Here is an 11,649-nt window from a genome sequence, read left to right on the forward strand (position 1 = left end):
ATAAATGTAAAGCAGTCATGTAAGGCAGTTCCACCATAGCCAGTTTATCTTCAAATTCTTGCTCAGGCGTGGAAATTTACTGTAAGTCACACTCTGTCAGCCTCAGAGAAAGGAAAATGCAAAGCCCCTCAGAACAAATCTTACCAAGAAAACCCTAAAACAGGTTTGTCTTAGGGTCAAAATATGTCAGAAATGATCTGACGGTGTACAACAATAGGTGGTGACCTATCTCTATATTTCAGCAGGTTGTTCACTAAGCTCAGAATATCCGAGCTTGGAAGAGTAACCTTTTAGATTACAATTCCCAGAATCTTCCAGCCAGCATGACCTCTGGCTTGAGGCATATGACTGCTCCTTCACAAAAGAAATAGGGTCTTCAGGCTAAGTGGATCTATGGTAAATTGACCTCCATACATTTAATTAAGTATCTGTGCTGTTTCTCTCTCTCAATCTCTCTGTGCATATTTATAAATGTTACCTTGAAATTCTTTCTTTGGTGGCTCCGCATGGTAAAAGTTAATAATACTTTTACAGATCTGAATCTTTACTTGAGAACAAGGCACTCTCATCAGACAACCTGATAAAATAGGCAAATATAGCTTTAAGATTGTGATATTATGCACAGGTTACATTCCCCATATAATCATACATTCTCAGGATTTATTGTACATTTTCTCAAGTTTTTACTGTAAGGAGTTTGGCCTCAAGTCTTGTGAAATACTAAATGGTTTTGTAAGTGATGCTCCAACAGTATATGACTTAAAACACTTGCACACAATTTTTCTAGCTCTCCTACACAAAATGAAAATCTAGAGAAGCAGCACTGGAAATGGAATAACAGGATCTGCTTCAAAATCACAAGAATAAAGGCAGAAGCCAGACTGTTATTCTGTCACTTAGTAAATTTGGTAAATTAAGATTATAAAAAATGTAATAAATTGTAGGACAGTAGAGTCTTGGTTATCCAAGTTAATGGGGCAGGCCCAATCTCGGATAATCAAACTCCTCGGATTGCCAGGAGGCCCTATTATCCCTCCGGCAATCCGGTTTAGGGAAGCGCCCGTGAGTGCTGCTGCCTAGCAACACTCACGGGTGCTTCCCAAGAGGTGAGTGGTCGCCAAGGGACGGGGCTCCGTCCCTATGATGAGCACTCGGCCCAGGGAAGCGCCCATTAACGCTGCTGCCTAGCAACACTCAAGGGCGCTTCCCAAGAGGCGAGTGGTCGCTGTGGGACAGGGCTCCGTCCCTACGACAAGCACTCGGCCCAGGGAAGCGCCAGTGAGCGCTGCTGCCTAGCAGCACTCGTGGGGTACTTTTCTGGGCCAAGCCCTCGCCGACTGCGGGGCGCTTCCGGGGTGCTTCCTCCTCCCTCCCCCTCTCCTTCTCTCAAGCTCCCTTCGCTTGAGAGGAGAGAGAGAGGGAGAGGCACCCCCGGTGGCACCTCAGATAATACAGAGGCTCGGTTAAACGGGGGTCGTTTAACAGAGACTCTACTGTAATTCTTGAGTTTGGAATAATTTACAAGGGCAACCAGGTCTACAGTGTATCATGTATTTTATTGCCAACCAAACATATGCCTGGTATCCATCTGTGTGCACAGTCTAAAGTTACCCAATTGTGATATTGCTTCTTGAACTTCTTTGGCATAGGTTACTTCATCAGATAACTTCTTCTTGGAAAATGGTAACCTACAACATTTTGAGAAGTAGTTATTACAAATAATTTTAAATAACGTGGGAAAACAAAACTACATTTTGTTTATATTATTGGGCTAAAAGCAACAGTCTATTGACTGTCATAATAAAACCTCATGATTTTTAAAAATCTGCTGACAGTCCTTCATGTTGCCAGAAAATCGTTTTGGAGGGTGTTAAAACCACTACCCCCTCCCCACCCCACAATAGATTTTATGGCTACAAAGGGAGCTGAAAAAGAAAGAGGAATGTTGCTCTCTTGGTTCCACTGGAAACTTTCCTTTCATGAACTGAAGACAATTTTAGGTACTTCCTAACAAGAAAACTTTACTTACAGGTGTGTGAAAATGAAAGTTAGTGTACATTATTATGATGAGTACCATGACTTCACTTTAATGCTATCAGAACTTCCAATCAGAGTTGAGTATACGTTATCTGGCATAACATGAAAACTTTAAATTAAAACGCGAAGAAGCTTATCCTTTAGTTTAATATTTGATTTCTAAGAAAAAAGGAAGAGGTGGGAAAGAAGGCCTAATTTAACATCTCTGTTGGAAAATGTGTACACATTGTATTTGAACTCCTTATCTGCTTTGCTATTACTGTAGAAAATCTTTACCACCATACTGGTGGTGTATCCTACTGGAATATATGGCAGCATGGACTCAGATAACCCAGTTCAAAGCAGATATTCTGGGAATTTTTGCCTTGATATTCTGGGTTATATAGCTATGTGGAAAGACCCTCAGTTAACTGAATTAACTTTAACAACTTGCTTCTATTCTATGTAATACTTACCCATATAATTTAATAATTTCACATGTTGGTTCAATAAAAACTTTGTCAGTGTGACTTTTTTCTGCACATAAGTTTAAAATTTTAGAAATTTGTGCTATATCATTAAGAAGCTTGTAATTATTAAGAATCAAGGAAAATTGTGAGGTTAAGACGAATTTATGCATAATGAGAAGTTAAAAGAAATAAAGATTATCCATGCCTTGAAAATTCCATTGTAAAATTAGAGAAAATGTCAAGAAGGCAATAGTGGCCGGATCTAAAAGTAAGCAGGAAACAAATACCGCTGAGCTAATTTACCTATAGGTCTCACAGGAAATTCCTTCAAAATAAAAATCAAACTATGTACAGAAACTTAATTAGAATACCCAATGAGACATCTCATTTCTAACATAGCTCTCTTTTCTCCTAATAGATAAATTAGGTACGGACATGTTGTCTGTGTGAAAGAAGACAAAAGTCAATGTTTAGCCTTTGCCTGTATTTATTTCCATCATTTCTATGCCGCCCTTCTCACCCGAAGGGACTCAGGGCGGTAAAATAGCTTTCTTCCTATCAGCTATGTTAGTGAAGTGAAATTGGATCACAGACATTATGTAGAAATAGATTCTATTGAAATCTATTGATTCTATAAATATGAGTGCTGGGGAGGAGCACTGTGTAAACAGGTGTAAGATATTTCTACATTGTCCTCAAAATTCATATATGGTCATAAATGGGAGTTATGCTGCCCCAAGTCATCAAAAGGATTCTAACTATTATTGCAATATTCTCCAACATTTACTCTGACACATATCTTGGTGCAACTGCAAGTGATGATAAATTGGTTTGAGACAACTTTATATGTAGACTCATCATTATAACTTCTTCTGTTTTTATTCCAACAATTTGACAGTAACCCACTGCATGATGGACATATGTTACAAATCACCAATTGCAACATTATATATAAGCATGTTGTTTCTTTAAAGCCACAAATATTGCATCAATGTAAGTGGTCTACAACTATCTTCTATTTTGTCAACAATCACAGCAAATAACTATTTATTCAGATTTTTAGCAGAGTCTGTTGCTTAAGATACAGGAACTGTAACAGTAATAAAATCAATAACTGAATAGAAAGCAAATATATTGCTAACATTCACTTGCTGCATAAAATTGACTTCAAGAAATCAATTTTTTCTTACATTATCTCCCATTAACATGAAGCAAACAATAAAAAATATTTTTCATTCCTATCTTTTTTTTTGTTGATTCTAAAATGCACAAAAAAGGATACAATCCCATATCGATAACGATTTGCAACCTTTTCTAACACTTGGAGCTGTTCTTCTGTAGTACTCTTCAAAAGAGAAAACACAAAATGAGACCAGAGCACTAAATGGGTTGTATGAACATTCTCCAAGTCTTTGGTTTTTTAAAGTGCTTTGTAAAAGGAAGAGACAGAACATCCAAGTGACCATTTCACCTTTTCTGCATGCCAAGTGGAAACGTTGTATTGGTACTGAAACAAATCATTTCCGCCACTTTTCTATGGCAAATAAAGTAGTTAACATTGGACTGTTCACTAGCCACTCACAGGATATTACAATACTTTAAATGCTGTAGCACAGTGGTTCCCAACATGTGATCCGTAGACCACCAGTGGTCCCCAAAAATTAAAATATGGTCTGCGGCCTCACCGTTACTACACCATTACAACAAGAACTACTGGTCTTGCAAAACCCTCTTACAGTGCTGAGGCAATGGGGATATCGGGAGGGGAGAGGCTGACTACCATGAAAAGAGCAACAGCAAGCATCCTAACTGCTGCTTTTCCTCCTCCCTTCCTCCCTCTGAGTGGATCTGTTCCATGTGGCACCTGGAAGCGGGGGGCTTCATTTGGTGTCTTTGTTTTTAGGCCTGTTCCTGGGGTTATTTGGTGTGCTGATTCAGACAACTGCATTGTATAGACTACATCTAGATTATTAAATATAGTTTTATGTAGGTGAGCAGATGGCAACTACTGGATGGCATATATTCTGTATCTAGAGTTGATGTGGTCTATCCAATGCAATTTTCTGAAGCAGCACCCCAAACCAAATCTAAAGTTGACCAAAAACTGATTTGTAACTCTTTTGGTACTTATGTTGGAGAGTGGTCCTTGGTCAAAGTGGTCCCTGGTCAAAAAAAGGTTGGGAACCACTGCTGTAGCACAACCAAGCTGAGTCTTAGGACTGGACTGTCCACATGGTCTAAACAATTTTCTGCTCATGAACTCAGAACTTCATTATCAATGGTCATTACAGCTACTGCCTTCTTCAGATTTAGCATTACATTCTTGTATTTAGCCAGTGGCCCTCCTCACCCAAAATAATTTGAGAATGAGATACTTTCTGTTCAGACCATGGGGTATTTTGCTGAGCAGTGCATCAAGTTCTTTTATACTGTAATTATACACACACGACATGTACATCTCACTAGAAATTTATGGGATTGGATTATGACAATCCTAAATCATAAGACTCCAGCTTCTACATTCTTTCAAAATAAATAGAAATCAAAGTTAACTTAAGATGGAAATTTTGTACTGCTATTTAGTCATACTTACTGGTTCCGGTTCTTCAAGCAGTTTGATAACATGACTAAGGTCCACAGATTTCGAACGATTTCCCTAAAAAGATTCATTAATCAATATTTTAAGCGGTTTATAATAGTATATAACAAAGTCCCATTTTAAATGTTCCTGCCTACTACTTCTGAAAAAGAGCACACAATTTACTTACTTCCTGCTAAGCAAAAACAAAAGGCCTTGTAAAACTACAAATACATGTTGTTCCTCTGTTTACCTATTATCCTTTCCTTCTCCTTTCTCTATTGTCTCCCGGATGGAACCAAGATACTGGTCCTTTTGTAAAAGCACTATCTGCACCATTGATCTAATAAACATTATGAATCTTAAATTGTGAATGTGAAAGTTTTGTATTGATTATTTTAATAGGTATGAATTGTATATGTTCTTCCAAACTGATATTTTAGCTGATTTATGTACTGCATTCTGCAAAGTGTTATATGCTTAAAATTCAAGTTATTTGTGGACAGGAAGAAATCCTGGATCCTTCTTCAAAAATCTACCTGAGCTCAATCAAACAGGTCCTACCCAAATAAATCCAAGGATGATGCTGATGACAATCATATTGTATTTTCTACTCACCTCTATCTATGGATCCAGATGGGAAACAACAGCATAATAAAATACAACATACCCCCAAAATTCAAGGTTTTTTGTAGAATTGAAAGAATTGTGGAGCCTTCTCCAAAATTCTCCCTGAGCTCAAACAAGCAAGTCCATCCCTCTTTTTATGCATCCAGGAGGGAAACAAACACATATTAAAATATAACATACATCATCGTTATTATATGTTTTAAACTCAAACTCTGGCTTTGAACAATTAAAATTTGTGTGCCAGCTGCACCCATTCCTGCAGAAATCTGACTAGGCCACAGTGGCACATGCACTGGTAACATCCTGTTTGGACTACTACAATGCGCTTTATGTGGGACTGCCCTTGAAAAGTGTCTGGAAACTTCAATTTGTTCAGAGAACGGCAGTCAGGCTTCTATTTATTTCTCCAAAATAAATATCTGAACAGTGCTGTAGAAGATGTCTCTATATTGAGAGGCATATTCCTACTTTTAAAGAACAGCAAGAACACAATGTATGATTACATATGAGCGCATATATATCTGTTCAGCGTGCCGCAATTCTTACATGCTTTCATTGAAGTTTTTTCAAAGACGTTCTCATCCATCTTTCCCACTTATGCTTCGTTTACTAGGGCCATGGCATTCTTACATATCATGGTCCTAGTAAATAGTAAGCAACATCATGAATTCCCAGTAGCAATGTGTGTAAAATTCAAGATTCTGCAACTCACATTTCAAATTTGAAATTAAATTATATTTTTATTATTTATGCAAGTTTGAAAATATTCTACTCGACAAGCATATTAAAAATGAGGGCACTGCTCATCAGTACAAAAACTTGTTCAAGGCTCGGGGCTTTTCCAACTCATAAGCTCTTTCAAAAGAAAAAGCTTCGATAACACTTATGATCAACTGTATTTAGCTCAAATAGTGTCCAACCATACATAATTTGAATGATGATCCTTCTGTAGATTCTCAGTCACAATTATGCCTTGCATTATTATATCTGGTTGTATATCACAAGAGAAGATTCTACTCTAAAGGGTTTTTGGCCCTTCTCTAAAAGGAATTTTCCAAAAGGTTATGAATGGAGCATCCTTGTGACTGTTTAAGGTTTTATGTTTGTTTTAATGAATGGTTTATGTTACATGACTTATTTTAATTATGTTGTAAGTCACCTTGGGTCCATGTGGAGAAAGCCGGCATAGAAATTCCGCAAATAAAATATTTGCGGAAAGTAAGGAACTGTGAAGCCTTCTCCAAAATTCTACTTGAGCTTAAACCAAAAAAGTCTTTTCCTAATAAAGCCCAAAGAACATTGTAACTACAGCAGAATCTCACTTATCCAACACTCGCTTATCCAACGTTCTGGATTATCCAACGCATTTTTGTAGTCAATGTTTTCAATACATCGTGATATTTTGGTGGTAAATTCGTAAATACAGTAATTACTACATAGCATTACTGTGTATTGAACTACTTTTCTGTCAAATTTGTTGTATAACATAATGTTTTGGTGCTTAATTTGTAAAATCATAACCTTTTTTGATGTTTAATAGGCTTTTCTTTAACCTCTCCTTATTATCCAAGATATTCGCTTATCCAATGTTCTGCCGGCCCGTTTACGTTGGATAAGCGAGACTCTACTGTATTTGGGTTTGCCCCATGTTTAGTTATGGGAAAAACAATTTACCATTAAGGCACGTAGTCTCCTGATATTCTGGCATCAAATGGGGATGGGGGCGGTGAATGAGGTTAGACACCAGGTATAGATCATTCCCATCTCCAGCTATTTCATCTTTTTGCTTTGAAATGGTAGAAACTGAATCTGAATGAAATACCTCATTGATGGTAATAAAGTCAATTCTATGTGTTGTATAGTATAAGCAATTGATAGGTTTGTATGGCATCCTCTTCTGAGTTCCCCACCTTACTAACCAACATGAATGTGAATTTTATGACAGCAGTTTTTTTTTTTTTTTTTTGCAAAGAGACCTATTCTTTTAAAGGCTACTAAATGTGTTGTGGTGTGAGTTGCTGCAGGCAATGGTTTACTCCATCAAATGTGTCTGCTTCGCTAATAAAGGAAAAACACTGTTTTAGGAAATAATTTCAAAACCCCTATTTGTAAAGCAAATCAGCTTTTCTCAGATACGTATGTTATTTTCAGCTCTTAACCACAAGATGGCATTGCTAATAGGATGCTAATGATAGTTGACTAATAAAATTTTAAAAGTTTGAACTTGCATTAAGATATTCTTGCAAGTTTTTTTTTAATATTGTCAAGTGCTTTCATGGCCGGAATCACTAGGTTGCTGTGAGTTTTCCGGGCTGCATGGCCACATTCCAGAAGCATTCTCTCCTGATGTTTTGCCCACATCTATGGTAGGCATTCTCAAGGCTATGAGATCTGTTGGAAACTAGGCATTTTATATTGTTAAACTGTAATAAATAAAATGGGAAATTAATTCTAATCCCTGTGAATGAATATGTTTTGGCAAGCATGCAAAGAACCACTTTGTTCTAAAATGTTTTTGGGAGAACTTTTTCTGTCATTCTCAACAGTAACATGTTAGGCTCATAGCTAGGATCTTCTGTCATAGCTCATTTGCTTTGCATCACTTTGGGATTTGCTCTGACGGTAAACTACGTTGCAGTGTCTTTTTTTTTCTAGAACAGTACATAGGAAAATCCATGAGTATCTTTGAGATCTATAGGTCAGTAACTTGTTTCCCCTTGTGGGGTGAAATGGCTCTTTTATACTCAGAATAATCCTAGGGATTTGGACACTGCTGATTCCTTGCATTAATTTTCAGCAAGTGGTTATATCTTGTTATTGCGAGATTTATTGCATATTATTACATATTACATAACTGCCACCCGTGTCTATACCAGTGGTTCTCAACCTGGGGTCCCCAGATGTTTTTGGCCTTTAACTCCCAGAAATCCTAACAGCTAGTAAACTGGCTGGGATTTCTGGAAGTTGTAGGCCAAAAACATTTGGGGACCCCAGGTTGAGAACCACTGGTGTATATTGTTTATACAAAAGCAAGTTTTGGACTAGCCTTGACTTTAGGAAGATGGAAAAAAATAGCAAAGGATGATGGCTTTTTTTGGATGGCACAGTATCTGCAGTTAGGCACTTTGTAATCAGGAAAAAGGCCTGCATGAAGATGTACAGCGGGGATGGGTAATTATGGTGGGCCTAGGAACAACTTCCTTCCTAGAATCCATCAAACAGTGGTTCTCAACCTGTGGGTCCCCAGATGTTTTGGCCTTCAACTCCCAGAAATCCTAACAGCTGGTAAACTGGCTGGGATTTCTGGGAGTTGTAGGCCAAACCACCTGGGGATCCACAGGTTGAGAACCACTGCATCAAACGCTACATCCTTCCACAACTGCTGAAATTTGACAACAAGGATTTGGGTTAGGCACTAGGCTGCTAAATTACAGAGGCTGATGGGGGAAAGGAAGGGCCCTGAGGCTGTTAAGAATTGTGGGAGTTGAAGTCCAAAACACTTGAAGCAGGGCCCAAGTTCGCCCATCGCGCTGAAACAAAAGGAAGGGCAAGGACGCCTGCCCCCTCTCCCCTCACCTGTTCCATGCCGCCAAGTTCGCCATCCCATGTCTCCTCGAGGCCCGGAGAAGGGACGAGCGCCTTTCTTTTCTCCGCGACGGAGGGGAGCAGGAAGGTCGGCGCGAGCACAGGCCGGAGGCCCGGGGAAGCCATGGCTCCGGTTTGGGTACCAAGGCCTCGCTGAGGCGGCAACAGAGAAGCCCGCAACAACACACGCCGCGTGCCGTTGCCATGGCAGCGGGCGCCGCCTGGCCAGCTCTAGCAGGCCCGAGGGAAACAGAAAGGCCGATGGAGAGGAACACCCAGCCAGGAGGAAAGGCCTGCCCCCAAACCTCCCTCTCCTCAGCCTGGGCTGGGGCGCGTCTACGCTGCAGAAGGAGCCACCCGAGCAGCCGCAGCTCAAGGCTATAGAGCAGGCAAGGGCAAACTTGGGTCCTCCAGTTATTTTGGACTCCAACTCCCACCATTCCTAACAGGCTCAGGCCCTTTCTCCCCCCCCCCCTCCCCTCAGCCGCTAAAGGAGGAAAAGAAGGGGCCTGAGCCTGTTAGGAATGGTGGGAGTTGGGAGTCCAAAACACCTGGAGGGCCCGGGTTTGCCCATGCCTGCTATAGAGAATCATGGTATGTATAAATACGTGAAGGGAAGTCATAGAGAGGAGGGGGCAAGCTTGTTTTCTGCTGCTCTGAAGACTAGGACGCGGAACAATGTCCAACATGCGATTTTTTGAATTTTGAATGCGATTTTTCTGCTTCTTGGCAGGGGGTTGGACTGGATGGCCCATGAGGTCTCTTCCAACTCTACTATTCTATAATTGATGTATCAGAATTCAAAAGGTTCTTCACAGATTAGAGCTGATTGGCCAAAACTAACAAAATGAATTTCTGCAAGGACAAATGTAAGATAGTACACTTAGGCAGAAAAAAAATGAAATTCAAAGATACAGAATTCATCACATCTAGCTCCACAACAGTCCATGTGAGAAGGCATCTTGGAGTCTTCAGACAACAAGTTGAACATGAGTCAACAGTGATGCATCAACAGTGTATTTTGGGCTGCATCAAAAGGAGTATAGTGTCTAGATCAGTGCCTCCTAACCTGTGGGTCTCCAGGTGTTTTGGACTACAACTTCTAGAAATCCCAGCAAGTTTATCAGCTGTTAAGATTTCTGGGAGTTGAAAGCCAAAACATCTGGGGATCCACAGGTTGAGAAGCACTGGTCTAGATCGAGGGAATCATGGAGCCTGTCTATTCTGCTTTGGTTAGACCTCAGCTGGAATACTGTGTCCAGTTCTGGGCAGCACAGTTCAAAAGAGATATTGACAAGCTGGAAGGTGTCCAGAGGAGGGCAACTGAAATGATCAAAGGTCTGGAGACCATGACCTATGAGGAGCATCTTAAAGAACTGGGTATGTTTAGCCTTGAGGAAGAGAAGGTTGAGAGGAGACATGATATACATGTATAAATATGTGAAAGGGTGTCATAAGGAAGAGGGAGCAGGTTTGTTTTTTGCTGACCTTGAAACTAGGACTCGGAGCAATGGGTTCAAATTACAGGAATGGAGATTTCACTTGAACTTCCTGACCATACGAACTGTTCAACATGAAAGTCATTGTTTCATATACACCATGGATACATAGCCTCCAGGTCATTTTACATTTTATTAATAATTTTAATAATTTTATGTGTGAAGCAAAGCTCATGTACATTGAGCCGTCAGAAAGCAAAGCTGCCACTAGTTCAGCCACCATGTGGACTATTTTGAAGCAGCTAGAGTATTGTTTCCATAATTACAAAATACTCTAAAATAGAGTCTACCACTAGCATAAACAAAGGGCCATTGTGTGTATAAATCAAGTGTCACATTTCTGCTAGATAAAATGCTTAAGTCTGTTATTAAGTTTACTGTTTGAGGCTCATGTGTATTTCATACTTGTCAATGCTTCATCTTTCATTTGCATCGATGTGTACATAATGAGGTATCTTGGAAATGGGAGCAATTCTGAAACATGAAATCCATTGATGTTTCAGATATTCTGTGAATATTTAGATAGCTTTGAAGTATATCCCATTATCCTGAAAGATAGAATATTTCCTGTTCATGAAATATCATGAAATTGTTAGTTTATTTTTGTCTGCATTTAGTGTCATAGACTTCAGTCAAGCAGTCAGATGAGTTACTGCTTACTCGTATATTTGGATAGAGTTACACTTAAAAATGTACCTATTCCGACTTGCAAATATTGCATAGAAATCCATAAAAACTTCCATCACTGCATTGGTATGAAGACAACTTCATATGCAAAATGTATAGGGTAAAAGTCCTTTCCAATCTAAACCAAAAATATGATAGATTGTTTCAGTATAGTGCTAGAAATTCTACATTTGAGAATGACATT

The 11,649-nt window shown here is 39.3% G+C and overlaps 1 protein-coding gene across 4 annotated transcripts in view; it reads right to left on the minus strand.

Moving 5' to 3' along the window:
- Window positions 1-9,610, minus strand: part of cfap69 (cilia and flagella associated protein 69) — a 28,561-nt gene extending 18,951 nt beyond the window's left edge. For 2 of the 4 annotated variants that reach the window (XM_008112496.3, XM_008112495.3), the window contains exons 1-6: window positions 9,271-9,609; window positions 5,080-5,142; window positions 3,769-3,831; window positions 2,493-2,602; window positions 1,612-1,688; window positions 479-577 (exon numbers count right to left, since the gene is read on the minus strand). In XM_008112496.3, coding sequence (XP_008110703.1) covers window positions 479-577; window positions 1,612-1,688; window positions 2,493-2,602; window positions 3,769-3,831; window positions 5,080-5,142; window positions 9,271-9,405 — 547 coding nt within the window. In that variant the 5' untranslated portion in view covers window positions 9,406-9,609. Of the gene's footprint in view, window positions 1-478; window positions 578-1,611; window positions 1,689-2,492; window positions 2,603-3,768; window positions 3,832-5,079; window positions 5,143-9,270 lie in introns of those variants that run through there. The other 2 variants (XM_008112497.3, XM_062958244.1) reach the window with 2 other exon arrangements.
- Window positions 9,611-11,649: the final 2,039 nt, after the last annotated feature.

This window comes from Anolis carolinensis, chromosome 6 (genome assembly GCF_035594765.1).
Source record: "Anolis carolinensis isolate JA03-04 chromosome 6, rAnoCar3.1.pri, whole genome shotgun sequence".
Lineage (NCBI taxonomy): Eukaryota > Metazoa > Chordata > Lepidosauria > Squamata > Dactyloidae > Anolis > Anolis carolinensis.